Below are 13666 nucleotides of genomic sequence, written 5' to 3' on the forward strand. Positions count from 1 at the left end.
TACCGATTAATGCAGAAGCCGGTTTAGTTTACTGTGCTTGAGTTAGTGTTATAGTTTTAACTTTATAATTTAAATTTTATCTTGTATTCTATTATGATGGCAACCTTATTTCAATCTCAGAGGTAAGGTTAACTTTTTTCCATTGTGTTTTCCTTCTGCTACCCTCTTTGGTAATAATAACAACATTTAGTGAGCATTTACTTCAGCCTGTATTTGTGTTATACCCTTACATGCATTTTAGCTTCATAACAACCCTGCGAAGAACAAACTGTTTATCTCTGTTTTACTCAGAAAACTGAGGCTAGGAGAGGTTTAGTAACATGAGAAAGGTAACACAGCTAATAAATAGTATAACAATAGCTAATAGATAGCTATTAGCTATCTCTGTTTTCCTAATACTGAACCTATATAATCTCTGTTGTGTTTTGGCTTATCAAAATGTACTTCTCTATCATAATTCTGTCCTTTCTCTAAGCTTTTAATTTTGCTTTCTTTTGCTGCATGTGTTTCAGATAAGTTTTCTGATACAAAGTTAAAATCTATCCTGCATTCTCCATTTATGCCCTTTTTATGTTGCTTCACAGCCTTCATTTTAAAGTGAAAGTTACCCTTAAAGTAAAAAAGGCATGCATAAATGTTGGAAGACTTTGTGGCCTAACTTTGTTTTTTTTACTGAAAGACTTAGGAGTACACTTGTTTCTTCTAAGCTTACTGAAGTTCTTGCAGTGAACTATTATGTTAACCCTGAAACAAGCTGCTATTATAATGTTCAAATTCTTTGTCAAGATTCACATTTAACTGTGTTTTTAAATCCTGAAGCCACAATCTCAGATGGTACTTCTGTGTTGCAAGGTGGTCACGTTTTAATTTTCAAGTAACGAACATCTCTCTTAACCCTTCATAGAATCAGTGTTAAAGGTCAGAAGACATTTTTGGAACACTGAGATGAGACCCAGAGCTTTCAGATGTCTTTTAGCCTCCCAGAAGTGACTTTTTTTTTTTTTCTTGAGTTGAATTTCTTATGGTGTTGGATCTACAAGGATTTAGTATTATGTCATCATCCAACGATGACTTCAGCTATTCTGGATTTTGTTGTTAATTTTACTGAATATATCATTACATGACACAATATTATTCCAGACAGCAAACTGAACTCATCTGAGTTGGATGCTGCAACCTTATTATTAATATTCTACATATTCTACATAGGTTGTCATTTGAAGAAATATTGACAAACATAAATGAAAGTAATCTTGAGGTGATATAATTTATTGGTCTTCATTTTAATAAACCTTAATTGATGACCTTGTAAATTGGTACAATAGCCACTGAAACAACATAGCAATTCATATCAACAGACATAAAGTTATTATAGCCTTTAATCTGGCAATTTTGGGAACAGCTGTCCTGTTACTCCTTTTAGCGTGAACCAGAAAGCTGCAGAAAAATCTCAGAGACCATCCATTACTTTGTTACTTTTTCTTTGTATGCACTGATTTTAATGGGCATATTTATTTGTAAAGATAATTTATGTTTTCTGAAATAAGGTGCAATTTCCAAAAGACTTAAAACTAAAAGCTTCTGATTCTGGAAATGTTTTATATGTTGTATAATTGTGTTTTGTGAAATTTTTTCTACTGACTGATTATTTATTTATTGTCATAGCCAACGATGACTAAGAACATAAAAAAGATTTTAAAGAGTAAGTTAAAAAATCACTTTAAGTGAAGCCTAATATTTAATAGAAATCTTGTCTAAATTCAAGTAAAAAACTCTAAGAAGTGATGAGATACTATTTAATTTCTTCATTCCATTTTAAAAAGCGATATGGATAAAATATACATCCCTAATAGCAAAACTGTCCTTAGATAAAATTTTTGGCCGGTCATAAGAATCTGTAGCTAGGTAAGAAGTAATATATGAAACTGTTTGTAATAATTATCTGAAACTAAAGGCATATACTAGTTTTTAAAGTATTTAGGAATAACAGTGCTTTTCCCCCTGGCAATTTAGAGTTGGAAGTATATTTTAGAATGCCCTTGTTCCCCTCTAGGGTGAAACTCCAAGCAATGTCACAGATGAAAATGCGCTTAGAAGTGCTTGTTACAATCCTCAGTTGACCTCTTTTCAGGTCACTTACATTTATATTACTGGTAACACAACTTTTTTTTCCAATGTACAATGTCAGATTTTTGTAGTAAATGTTTCTTTTTGTGACATCAACTTTTACTACTCCGGAGTACTGTGTTTCCTTTTAAATACAATTGAGATGTTTTGGAATCCACTTGGTCTGAATGAAATAAAATAGAGAATTATTTAAGAAGAGTCATCATTTGTTGCTAAATTATGAGAAATATGGGTTTAATTTATAAAATAGGTAAAAGCAAATTTCCTGTATTATTAAGAGTAAAGCTTCAGTGTTTTCAATTGCAAGTGACCACAGAGATGTATAATTTGAGCAAATTAATTTGAATAGATATTTGATTTTGTCCACATTATTCTACAGTGGGAAGGGCAGCTGTGATGGGAAATGTTAAAGTGATGATGCCTCTGTCATTTTTCCATGTTGGCCAGGAGGATCCATAAGCTTTCATTCTCTTTACTAATTCGTGGTGCCCATGCAAATATTATTTATGTACAATATTTAAAGGGCAGGGATCTGTTCTTTACTCCTAGTCTCATTCAGCACTTTTTTCATGTCTCTCCCCCCTTTTTTTTGATATTATAATTCTCTGTTTGTGGTTGTGATTGTGAATATTTGAATACGTATTTTCCCTCTGCTACTAGACTATAAGCTCTGTGACAATAAAGGTTGTACATGTTTTTGTTCATCCGTGTGTCTTGAGCAGTTACCACAGTCTCTAGAACAAAGAAGGTGCTTGGTAGATATTTGTTGAGGTACTGAGGGTTTTATTTATCTTTGTCTTTACATGCACATAGCATAGCATTTTGATATGTACTTAGTATTCAGTAAAGATTTGCTAAGACAGATTAAAAAAATACTTTTCACATATATTATATATGATCTTAAGCATTTCATTTTACTTATACTTTTTAAACTGATAACTGTTAGAAGCATTCCTGTAGTTTGCTGAGTCCTTCACTGTGTACCCAGCACCATGGTAAGCCTAATACTTGCCCTAATCTAACTTTAGAATAATTAAGTAAGGCATTTATATACACATTTTACAGAGAAGGTAACTGAGACCCAGAAAGGTTAAATTTTCTAAGGTTATATTGTTAGTAAATGGGAAAGTGAGTATTTAACTTTGCAAAACCCCAGTTTGCATGACTCTAAATCCTATTCCTTCAGCCTCCATATAATCCAAGTGATGCTCAAACCTGGAAATTCCAGGATAACACACTGAAGATAAGCAAATTGTATGTCAGTTACTGGAAAGTGTTAGGTAAATAAAAATGGGTAGAAATGAAATTTCTGTAAGTCAAAAAACAATAGTAAATGGGAATCAATAATTGCAATGATTTTAATAATGTGATTATGAAAGTAACCTCAAGAATGTTTTTTTTGGAGGACTTAAGTGTAACTTTTGTTCTGTTTATGCTTCTTGTAGGTTTGAGTGGCCGCTTCTTTGTTACGACTCTCCCAGCATTTTTTCAGTAAGTTTAAATAATCTTCTGGTCTTGCAAAGATAAGAAGTCAATAGATGTGTACCAGGAATTTTAAGTTGTCTTCCGTGACTGCCATTCATTTGGCTTAACATGTGAGGGAAACAGGGCTGGTGTGCTCTGAGTGAGAGCTGTGACAAGAGAAGCTTGCCTGGAGTGCTGCAGAGAAGGAAGTCCTAATGTCAGGCAGGGGTAGGTGGGTAGGAGGAGTCAGAGATTTCTCTGATGATAATCAGAGGTGGGATAATTCTTAGTATCTAAGTAGGAATGGATTAAACTAACAAGGTAGAGAAGGTCTTTCCAGTTAAAGGAGATAGCATATAAAAGCCCAAGAGAAAATGAGGTACCTTTTGAGAAGTTTGTACTAGTTCTGTATGGCTGGACCATAGATATAGCTGGATCATGCTGAGTGATGAGGCTAAAGAGACTCAGGTACAGGCAGGGGAAAGACAAAGGAAGAAGTGGATTAGAGAGATAACTAGGAGGTGGGATCAATGGGACTTGGTGGCTGATTAGCCATGGGAAGAAAGAGTCTATGATGACTACCACAGGCCATGTGTAACTAACTAGTAAAAGCTATTGCAAGATAAGGAGCCATTAAAATAAAAGGAGGTTTGGAAGATAGAGACAAAAATACAAAAGATAGGGTGAATTAACTTTCCCAGCTCTAAATGGAGAAGTCTTGGTACAGTCTGATGTCAGGACCCACAGCTCAGAAGAAAGAGCTAGACTGTGCCGGGCCTGGTGGTTCATGCCTGTAATTCCAGCACTTTGGGAGGCTGAGGTGGGTGGATTACCTGAGGTCAGGAATTCAAGACAAGCCTGACCAGCAAGGTGAAACCCTGCCTCCACGAAAAATATAAAAATTAGCCAGGTGTGATGGCACGCACCTGTAATCCCAGCTACTCAAAAGGCTAAGGCAGAAGAATCACTTGAACTTGGGAGGTGGAGGTTGCCGTGAGCTGGAATCGTACCATTGCACTACAGCCTGGGCAAGAAAAGTGAAACTTCATCTTGGGGGGAAAAAGAGAAAGATCTAGACTGGAGATATATATTGAGAATTCCTCAGCATCGAAGTAAATAACAATTGAAATATATCTAAAGAGAACATGTATGGTGAGAAGGGAAGCAGGTCAAGGACAAAACCTGGGATTGGCCAACTTTAGGACATCTGCAAAGGAAGACAGTGAGTGAAAGATTTGGAGAAAGGATGCTCAGAGCAGCAGGAAGAAGTCCAGAGAGCTCCTGTCATAAAAGCTAAGCAAAAGGAGGAAGGAAGTGGTGTTCAGCAGTGAGTGAACAATGCCAGTGACAGGTAAAGGAAACAGAAATCGATATGGCACTTAGGGGTCATTGGAGACCCCCAATATGAGCAGTTTCAAGGGAGTCCTGGGAGCAGAACCCCCAGTTGCCCCAAGTAGTGCATGAGACATAAAGAAGAGAAAACAGCAAGCCTAGACTCTTCCCTGGGAGCCCTGATTGCGGCAAGTAGGTGAGAGGGAGACCAGGTTGGGGGGCGGGTAATGAGGTTTTTTGTTGGTGTTTGAAGGGAGGGCTGTGAATGACATACATTTGAAAATGTGGATGCAATGTTTTAAACTTGGTAACAATGGCTATTTTGCTATTGTAAGAGAAAAATTAAAGTAATTGGTAGCAAACATAATAAAAAGTAGCTTGGCATGTTAAACACTGCCAAGGACTCACATTGTATGGTGATAACATCGAATGTTAACACTTTCAGGTTTGGGTTTATCACTTGTAATAAATCTTATTAATGCTTTCTGATTTATGTCTGTGTATATTTTTCAGTTGAGTCCATTTAAAATTCAAGCAGAGTTCAGATGTATGACCAATAGCTGTTTTAATTTGTATTATCTGTAACATCTGTTGTTTTAATGCATTTGCTTTCTACTTGTTTTCATAATTTATAGTGCAAAGGATGGGATATTCCGCCGTTATCGTGGCCCAGGAATCTTCGAAGACCTGCAGAATTATATCTTAGAGAAGAAATGGCAATCAGTTGAGCCTCTGACTGGCTGGAAATCCCCGGCTTCTCTAACGTAACTTGTTAATTTTTTAATGACAAGGTGTTATTAATGAAACAGGAGGTTTTAAGTTAATAGCCTATGGGCCTCGAAAGCCCATGTTTTTCTTCACATTTACTTCCTATTACCCAGATTATCCGTGGCCATGCTTAGCCCATGCAGTATTTCTGGTTTTGTGACCCACATATGTTTCAGCTGGTTTTTAGTACACTGGGAATTAAGTAGCCAGATTTGGGTGGGTTACAGAAAGCCTCTTTTCTACCTTTGGCATTGAGCCATGATGACTGTTTTTCTCTTTACAAAATATAGTTTGAACATCGTTTATCATTCTTCCTTTTGAGTTATTGATGAGACAGAGGAGTAACTCTTTCTTAAATTATAGTTTATGGAGGAATTGCTATTCTATATTACGTGGAAAACAAAAGCTGTGGGGTCTTTGGCTGCCTAGCAGAATACCACTGTGGGTAGCTTTTGGCCTTGATGGCACATTGTATAATACTTGGTGAGGTAGATTAGGCCAAGCCATAACAACTTTTTCCACAGTTGGTTTTAATTTTGAATGGATTGTCGTATATATAGATAATTTTATATTAGTATATACAAATGTAAAAAATTTCCCTACTGAAAAAGGAGCAAATCGTGCAATATTTCAGGAATAAATCAGCTTGTGGCATCTATATTAATATTAAGGAAACACATAGCTTGCTCTAAAAACAACTCCCCTCTGGCATTTCATTCTGCAACCATTTGAACACTGATTTAGCCAGATACCTTTCTAGGTGCTAGGTATTTGACACTGAACAAGACAGACATTCGCCTCAGGTACAGAGAATCATAGTCTGGATAAGGGTGTATAAAAAATACAACATATTTTCCAAAGACGGGGGTTAGCTGTGGGGTTATGGACCTACTCTTCTAGGTGGAGAGAGTAGGAGACGTTTCTCTGAAGGGAGGCCTCTAGGTGATATCTGAAGGCTAGCAGGAACTAACCTAGGTAAAGAGCAGAGGGAAGAATATTCCCAGGAATGGGTATGGCATAGGCATAAGCCCCTGTTTGGAAAAGAGCTTGGTATACTTAAGGAACAGAATGGTGACCAGGGTCAAGCACAGTAAAAGGAAGCATAGGATGAGCTGAGTAAGAGAGGCAGGCTGAAGCCCGATCACACAGGGCCTGTGGCCACAGGAAAGAAGTTGGAAGTTATCGGTACATGCAAGGAGAAGGTGACTCTTAGGAGATTGGCGAGGGCAAGAAGGGATGAAGCAAGTCCAGCCTTGGAGTGGTAGCTTGTATCAGGTGGTGGCAGTGGGGATATGGGGATGGAGAGACTGAGTGGATTTAACATATGCTTTGAACGTAGCCTTGGCCAAGGTGAAGGAGAAGGATTCATTAGTAAAAGCTTACAAGTTTCTGGTTTGAGTACATGATGGATCTTGATACTAGTTAATGCTTTGGGCAAGAGAAAATTAAGGATTCTGTGTAAAACTTGAGTTTGAGATGCAGACTTCAAAGAACTGTCACACTGGCTGCTGTATTCATCCATTCTAGCATTGCTATAAAGGAATACTTGAGACTGGGTAATTCATAAAGAAAAGATGTTTAATTGGCTCATGGTTCTGCAGGCTGTACAGGAAGGATGATGCTGATGTCTGCCTGGCTTCCGGGGAGGCTTCAGGAAACTTACAATCATGGTGGAAGGCGAAAGGGAAGCACATACATCACATGGCCAGAGTAGGAGCAAGCCACACACTGTTAAACAACCAAATCTCATGAGAGCTCACTCACTATCAAGAGAACAGCACCAAGTGGATAGTGGTAAACTATTTGTGAGAAACTGCCCCCATGAGCCAATCTCTTTCCACCAGACCCCACCTCCACCTCTAGGGATTACAGTTGAACATGAGATTTGGGTGGGGATACAGATTCAAACCATATCAGGTGCATGGAGATGGGTCCCTAGAAGAATTCAGGAAAACAAAGACAAAACCTGCAGGCAGTGATGAAGTGAGGGGAACACCTAAAAGAAGGAAAAAGAGAAGAGTACTTGGAAGTGAGTCATGGGCCACCCCCAAATTAAGAACCTGTGTTGAGAAATCAGCAAAAGGAAACTGAAATGAGTACCAGAGAGGCATCATGAAAACCAGGCTCTGCCATTTTCCAGAAACCAAATGCAAGTGTTCAAGAAGAAGGGCGTAGTCCCTTGTGGCCCATGTTACTAAGAGGAGAAGGGCGGTCAAGTCTGAGACATGGACACTGAATGAAGCATGGTGAGGTCATCATGGCTTTGACAATCAGTGTTCCTGTAGTGGTGAAGGAGGAAGCCAGATTTGAATGGATTAAAGATACAGTAAAGAAGAAGAAACAGCATGTGTAGAGTACCCTGGAGAAATTTGTCTTTGAAGCTGGAGGGCCCTATGAGGTTCAGGGATATCAGAACTTAAAGGATATATATTAAAAAAAAATTAGAAGAGAGCAGAGCATGTTTATATGCCAATGCGACTATTCTAGGAGAGAGAGAGAAGTTGCTCGTGCAGGAGAGGAAAATGAGAGAAAGAGCCAAGTCATAATAAGACAGAAGGGATAGGATCCAACTGTGATAAGACAGTTCGACTTTCCCTGTCATTATTAATAAGAGAAGGTGGATGCAGCTGGACACCAGGCTCAGATCTGGTAATGGGAAAGGAAGAGAGATCACATGGTGGCTTCTGATTTCACAGTGACATAGGAGGAGAGCTTGGAGGAATGCTTGTTAGCCAAGAGTACATGGGGATGGGAAAATGTGTAAATTTTGAAGAAAAGGAAAAGGAAATGAGGTATTATCTTAGTTAGAGCCTAGAAAATTCTGGACAGTATTAGTGTCCACTTAGGTTTGGGACTATGAGAAGAAAGAACCATCAGCTGGTTATGTGATGTTTTTTCCCCAGAGACATTCAGCTGCTCAGGGTTGAGATTTTTGCCAGGTAATACAGTGAAAGGAGAAAGGGCTAAGGAACTGGAATAGATTTGCAGCAGAGTGATTCAAATGATAGCCACTGAATCTAAGCTTTATAAGAACAGATACAAATCTGGGAGAGGGGAAAATATGTAGCAAAAAGTGGAGGGGAAAGGACCAGTCCTTCTGACCTGATTTTCATTTTGTTTGTTTGTTTGTTTTCTTAATAGTATATGTGATCAGTGTTTCTTCTCTTTATTTTTTTAAGGATGTCTGGAATGGCTGGTCTTTTCAGCATCTCTGGCAAAATATGGGTAAGTAATCTTAAATAACACATTCATATTTGCAGAGATGTTGTTAAGAATAAAAATATAGCTTTTAAGCAATAGGAAAATAAATATTTGTAAATAAATTTATAATTTCACTTTTTTTCTTAAGCTATGCAGCTACTCTCATGTGGGGTTCCCAGTGGTAATGTCTTTATGTAGAAGGGCATAATCTGAACAGGAACCTGTAACTACTGTGTCAAAGTCTTATTTTCTTAGATCAGTGATGGAGTCTTTAATCCAAGCGAAAGGGCTTTTGTGATTTTATTTTATCTTAAATTCACATTGGCATATCTCCCTACATAGGAAAGATTATTTAAGCCTGAAAGTAGTTCTGTATGTCAGGGGTTAGCAAACTCTAGCCTGTGGGTAGGCTGCCTGTTTTGTAAATAAAGTCTTACTGGAACACAGCTACATTTATTCATTACCTATTGTCTGTGACTGCTTTCATGCTACAGTGGTAGAGTTAAATAGTTATGACAGAGACACAGAGAGCTGTGGCCCACAAGCCCGAAATACTTACAATCTGGCCTTTAAGTAGTAGACCCCTGCTATATGTGATTGTATAATTTCTCTGAGTCATTTCAGTGGGTTAGAACTGTGTTTCAGGTTGAATCGTTGAACTATTATATAATCTTGAATATGTCCCTTTTATTCTCCCTCTCTGTATGGGAGGACTAAATCCAACCAGATTTAACAAAATTGCTCTAGAATTAAATATAGCTCAAAATATTTCAAAAAATCTTAGAAGTGAGTCTCTCTATATATGTCTTTTCTATGCTATGATTGTAGGTTATGGTGCCATGTTTGGAAGGTAATATTCAGAGTTTGTGAAGACTCTTTTTCTGTGTCTCATACACATTCATATATGTTGAAAGACATTTGAGAAAAACGTTTTCTATTCCACTTTCTCAGTTACATTTATATTCTGCCTTGTGAGATAGAATACCTACTATGGGGTTTTTTGGTTGTTTATTTTTTTTACAAAAGAGGCTATGCAAAGACTTGGTTTCAGTCTTTCAGGTTAAAATTTAACTTTTTTGGCATTTGTTTATCACAGTAAACAGTAACTAATATTTCCTGCTCTCCAGATAGTTTTGTTTCATGTGGTTTCCTTTTGCTGCTTTCTTAACATTGGTGAGAACTTGAATCAAGGGCTGAGAATTATGAATTGCAAACTGGGAACTGAAAAGAGATTCTGCCTTTTGCAATATGTTGATGTTAAAGATTGATGAAATTATGTAGCCTGCTAGCTGTCTGAGCTGTGTAGCATTATACTATCTAATTCAACAGAAGAATTGTAATAGATCTTTGTCAGGCAGCACTGACTGAAATTTTAGCACCAAATCTGTGATAAGTGCAGAACAATAGAATTTGTTCTACAGGTTAAGAAGAGCTTAGATGGAAGCTGATATGGCCTTCATTGATTGTAAAAGAGAAGTTTTACTTTTAAAGACAGTAGCAGGGAAGATACATACTCTGACCTCATATAGCTTGTCATTTGGAGCTTAAACAAGAGTTTAAATAAGGAGTTACAATTTTTCATTATGTCATGCAGTTGATTACAATGTGTAACACTTAGAGTGTGTCAAGGCCAGGAGTGGGTGTTTTATCTTTGTACACACAGTGCCCAACTATGGGCAACACAGATGTACTCTGTGTGGATGCATTAAACTGGACAGAGAGAGCCATTTAGAGAATAGAATTTGATCCATGTCTGAATAACTAATGAATATGTTCTTCTTAATGTTTGAGAAGTAGAATATATATGTTATATAAATGTATATTTATAATTTCTTTCTAAATATATTTCCAAAAGGAACCAAAAATGATAATTTTATAAAATAAATTAAAATTTGGCACACAAGTAATTACATTTTATAATTGTAAAATGTAGAATGCAAACTGTACAATTATACAATTGTATAATTGTAAAATAGTTTTATCTAGTATTAATACCATGTTTTATCTTTTTTATAAGCATTTGCATGGAATAATTTTTCCATTTTCAACTTTTTTATTATGTTTTAAGTAAATCTTATAAAAAGTAGATAGCAATAAATAATTCTTTTAACTGATGAATTTAATCCATTTATATTTATTGGGATCACAAAAACATTTATCCTGATTGTAGAGAGAGAGTATGTGTGTGTGTGTAGGGGAATGGAAGAGAGTTGTACATAAAAGAGCGCAAATGGTACAGTATTAGATTATTTTGATCTCCTTGTGTGTGTGTATACATTGCCTTAATAATTTGTGAAATCTGATAGTACCCTCCATATCAGCATGTAGTCTCCCCAAGCCTCTTGCCAACTTTGGTAATAGAAATAAGTCCCCATCCTTTCATCAAATCTCTAGGTAGGCCTCTTGCCACTTGTATTTCTAGAATCTGGCTCTTGCCCTCTTATTTACAAGGCATATAATCTTTGACCTAAAGAGACCCAGTCCTTTAGGCTACCCATCAGGTCTCTGGTTCCCACTTCCACCTCCAGTTATGGTCTTGCCTTGCTGTCCTTAGAGAGCCACTTACTCAGTCAATCCTCCCAGCTGACTGCCCTGCCTGCTCAGTTAGCTCATTCAGCTGACTCTTTCTTTAGCTGGAGTTCCTCAAATCAATGTTGAATGTATAATTGTGGCAAACTTAATTGTTTTTTAACTCACGTCTAGATCATATGAAACTGCAGTGCAAATATATTAATAATGAACAGAAGAAACACTGTACATAGTGAGACAGAGGTGGGGATGGGAGGTGGAACCAAAATAGTGTAAAGTCTCAGAGAAAGATTAAAAACGTGGAAGAAGGAAAGATGTAGAATGGCTAATGCCAGTGAGACAAGATTGTTTATGCCTATCCGTAGTCTCTTTATCCTATTGAAATATCTGGATACATGTACAGATAGAAATCAGTCTTTCCTCAGCAACAGTCTTCCCTGGATGGGTAGCTGGTTAGATTTAAGTATTTATATAGGGAAGATAAAACAGTATCATGTGATGTTTATTGGAGTTTTTGTATCTATATAGGAAAATGCCTAGAGAGAAATCAACAGATTTCTGGAATTATGAACAATTTTTAAAAGCCTTTTTTCTATAACTTCTATTTTTTCTGTAATGAGAAAATAAAAACAATATATCTAGAAGATCAGAGCGTATTGAACTAGTGATTATCTAGAAAATATCTAGAAGATCAGAGATCTACATAGAAAATCAGAGCCTACTGAACTCTAGTGATTCCTTAAGAGGCTTGAGTTTCTTTCTGCCTTCGAAGTAAAGCCAACTTGCTCAGCCTGACATTCTGGATATAAAAGCTGGTCCTCAAGATTCTGGGATCCCCTGGTGATGAGACACTTACATGGCTGAATTCCTATCAACTCGGAGGTGTTTTGGTTTGCATTTGACATTTTTAATTTTATACCAACCTCCCCTGTGTTCTTGCTTGAGTAAACCCTGAGGTGAGAAAATCCCTTGAATAATCTTATGAAGCAATTCCTGTGAGCTTCCTGCTGTTACCCTGAATCCCAGGGATCCTCCATATGTCATTTGTACCACAATGTGGACACGAGGAGATGATCTCCAGTGTTCTTTCCATCGCTAAATTTAAATTGTCTTTTCAATTCAGTCATGATAGCATTCGCCTGCATATTTTAATTTTTATATAAACTCACAGAAGTAATTACCACATTAGCTACAGTATCTATCCTCATGGATAGTCTCGACATTTCACCCACCTCACTTACAGATGGAGTCACTGAGGCCTGGGAGATGGGACAGTTAGAGGAGTTTCTCAGAAAGTTGACATCTTCAAAGGACAAACTTGATTTTGATTTTATATTATAGTAGCAATATAAAATTTCTTTAAATTTGTATATAACTTAAAGTGACAAGTAAAAAATGTCAATACTGTAATGGATGGTACAAAGTGAGGTGGATATCATGAAAGCAATGTGCAGAAGATTGAACTTCAGGAGGCATCACTGCCAAATCAAATAGGATTAGAAGTCCTTGGGGTTTTTGTCTGTGGCACATGTGTGGAGAGAGACCATCCAGTCTTGTCTTCCCTCTGTTCACAGTTGGCTACAGTGCTGCAGAGAGGCACTATCCTTCTCTTCCAGAAGCACATCATTGTTTCCCACCTTGTGTGTAGGTCCCTGAATCTTTTTTTTTTCCTGCCATGGACTTGTTCCTAGAACACTTTGAGTGCTTAGTGCAGAATCTGGTACCTAGTTATGTGCTTGATTATTGCTTTTTGTTAGTTATGTTTATTAATCATCATTGTCTTTATTATTTTACTTTTCCTTCTCTTTATAGGCAACATGGAATACTTCTGTTAAATTTTTAGCCAATGCTGATAGCAGGCTTAAAATAGGGTTCTGTGGTAGTCACTCAGCATATAGGTTGAGCATCCCCAAATCCAAAAATTCAAAATCTAAAACGCTTCAGAATCTGAAACTGTTTGAGCACCAACATGACACTTAAAGGAAATGCTCACTGGAGCATTTTGATTTCCAGGTTTTTGGATTTGTGATGCTCAACTGGTAAGTGTAATGTAAAAATCTGATAAAACTGGAAATCTGAAGCATGTCCAGTCCCAAGCATTTGGGATAAGGGATTCTCAACCTGTGTATGCTTTTGCTAACTAGGTTTAGCATTTAAATGTATTTAAAGCATTATTTTATTGGATTTGGTGAATCTCTGCTGTTCACGGAGGTAATACAGGATGTAACTTCGCTCTCCTAAATGT

The 13666-nt window shown here is 37.1% G+C and overlaps 1 protein-coding gene across 1 annotated transcript in view; it reads left to right on the forward strand.

Annotated features, from left to right (window-relative positions):
- Positions 1-13666, forward strand: part of TMX4 (thioredoxin related transmembrane protein 4) — a 43890-nt gene that overhangs the window by 16415 nt on the left and 13809 nt on the right. The window contains exons 3-5 of the mRNA XM_017523970.1: positions 3573-3618; positions 5559-5687; positions 8871-8916. Of these exons, the coding sequence (XP_017379459.1) occupies positions 3573-3618; positions 5559-5687; positions 8871-8916 (221 nt within the window). The remainder of the gene's footprint in view (positions 1-3572; positions 3619-5558; positions 5688-8870; positions 8917-13666) is intronic.

This window comes from Cebus imitator, unplaced genomic scaffold (genome assembly GCF_001604975.1).
Source record: "Cebus imitator isolate Cc_AM_T3 unplaced genomic scaffold, Cebus_imitator-1.0 Scaffold31, whole genome shotgun sequence".
Lineage (NCBI taxonomy): Eukaryota > Metazoa > Chordata > Mammalia > Primates > Cebidae > Cebus > Cebus imitator.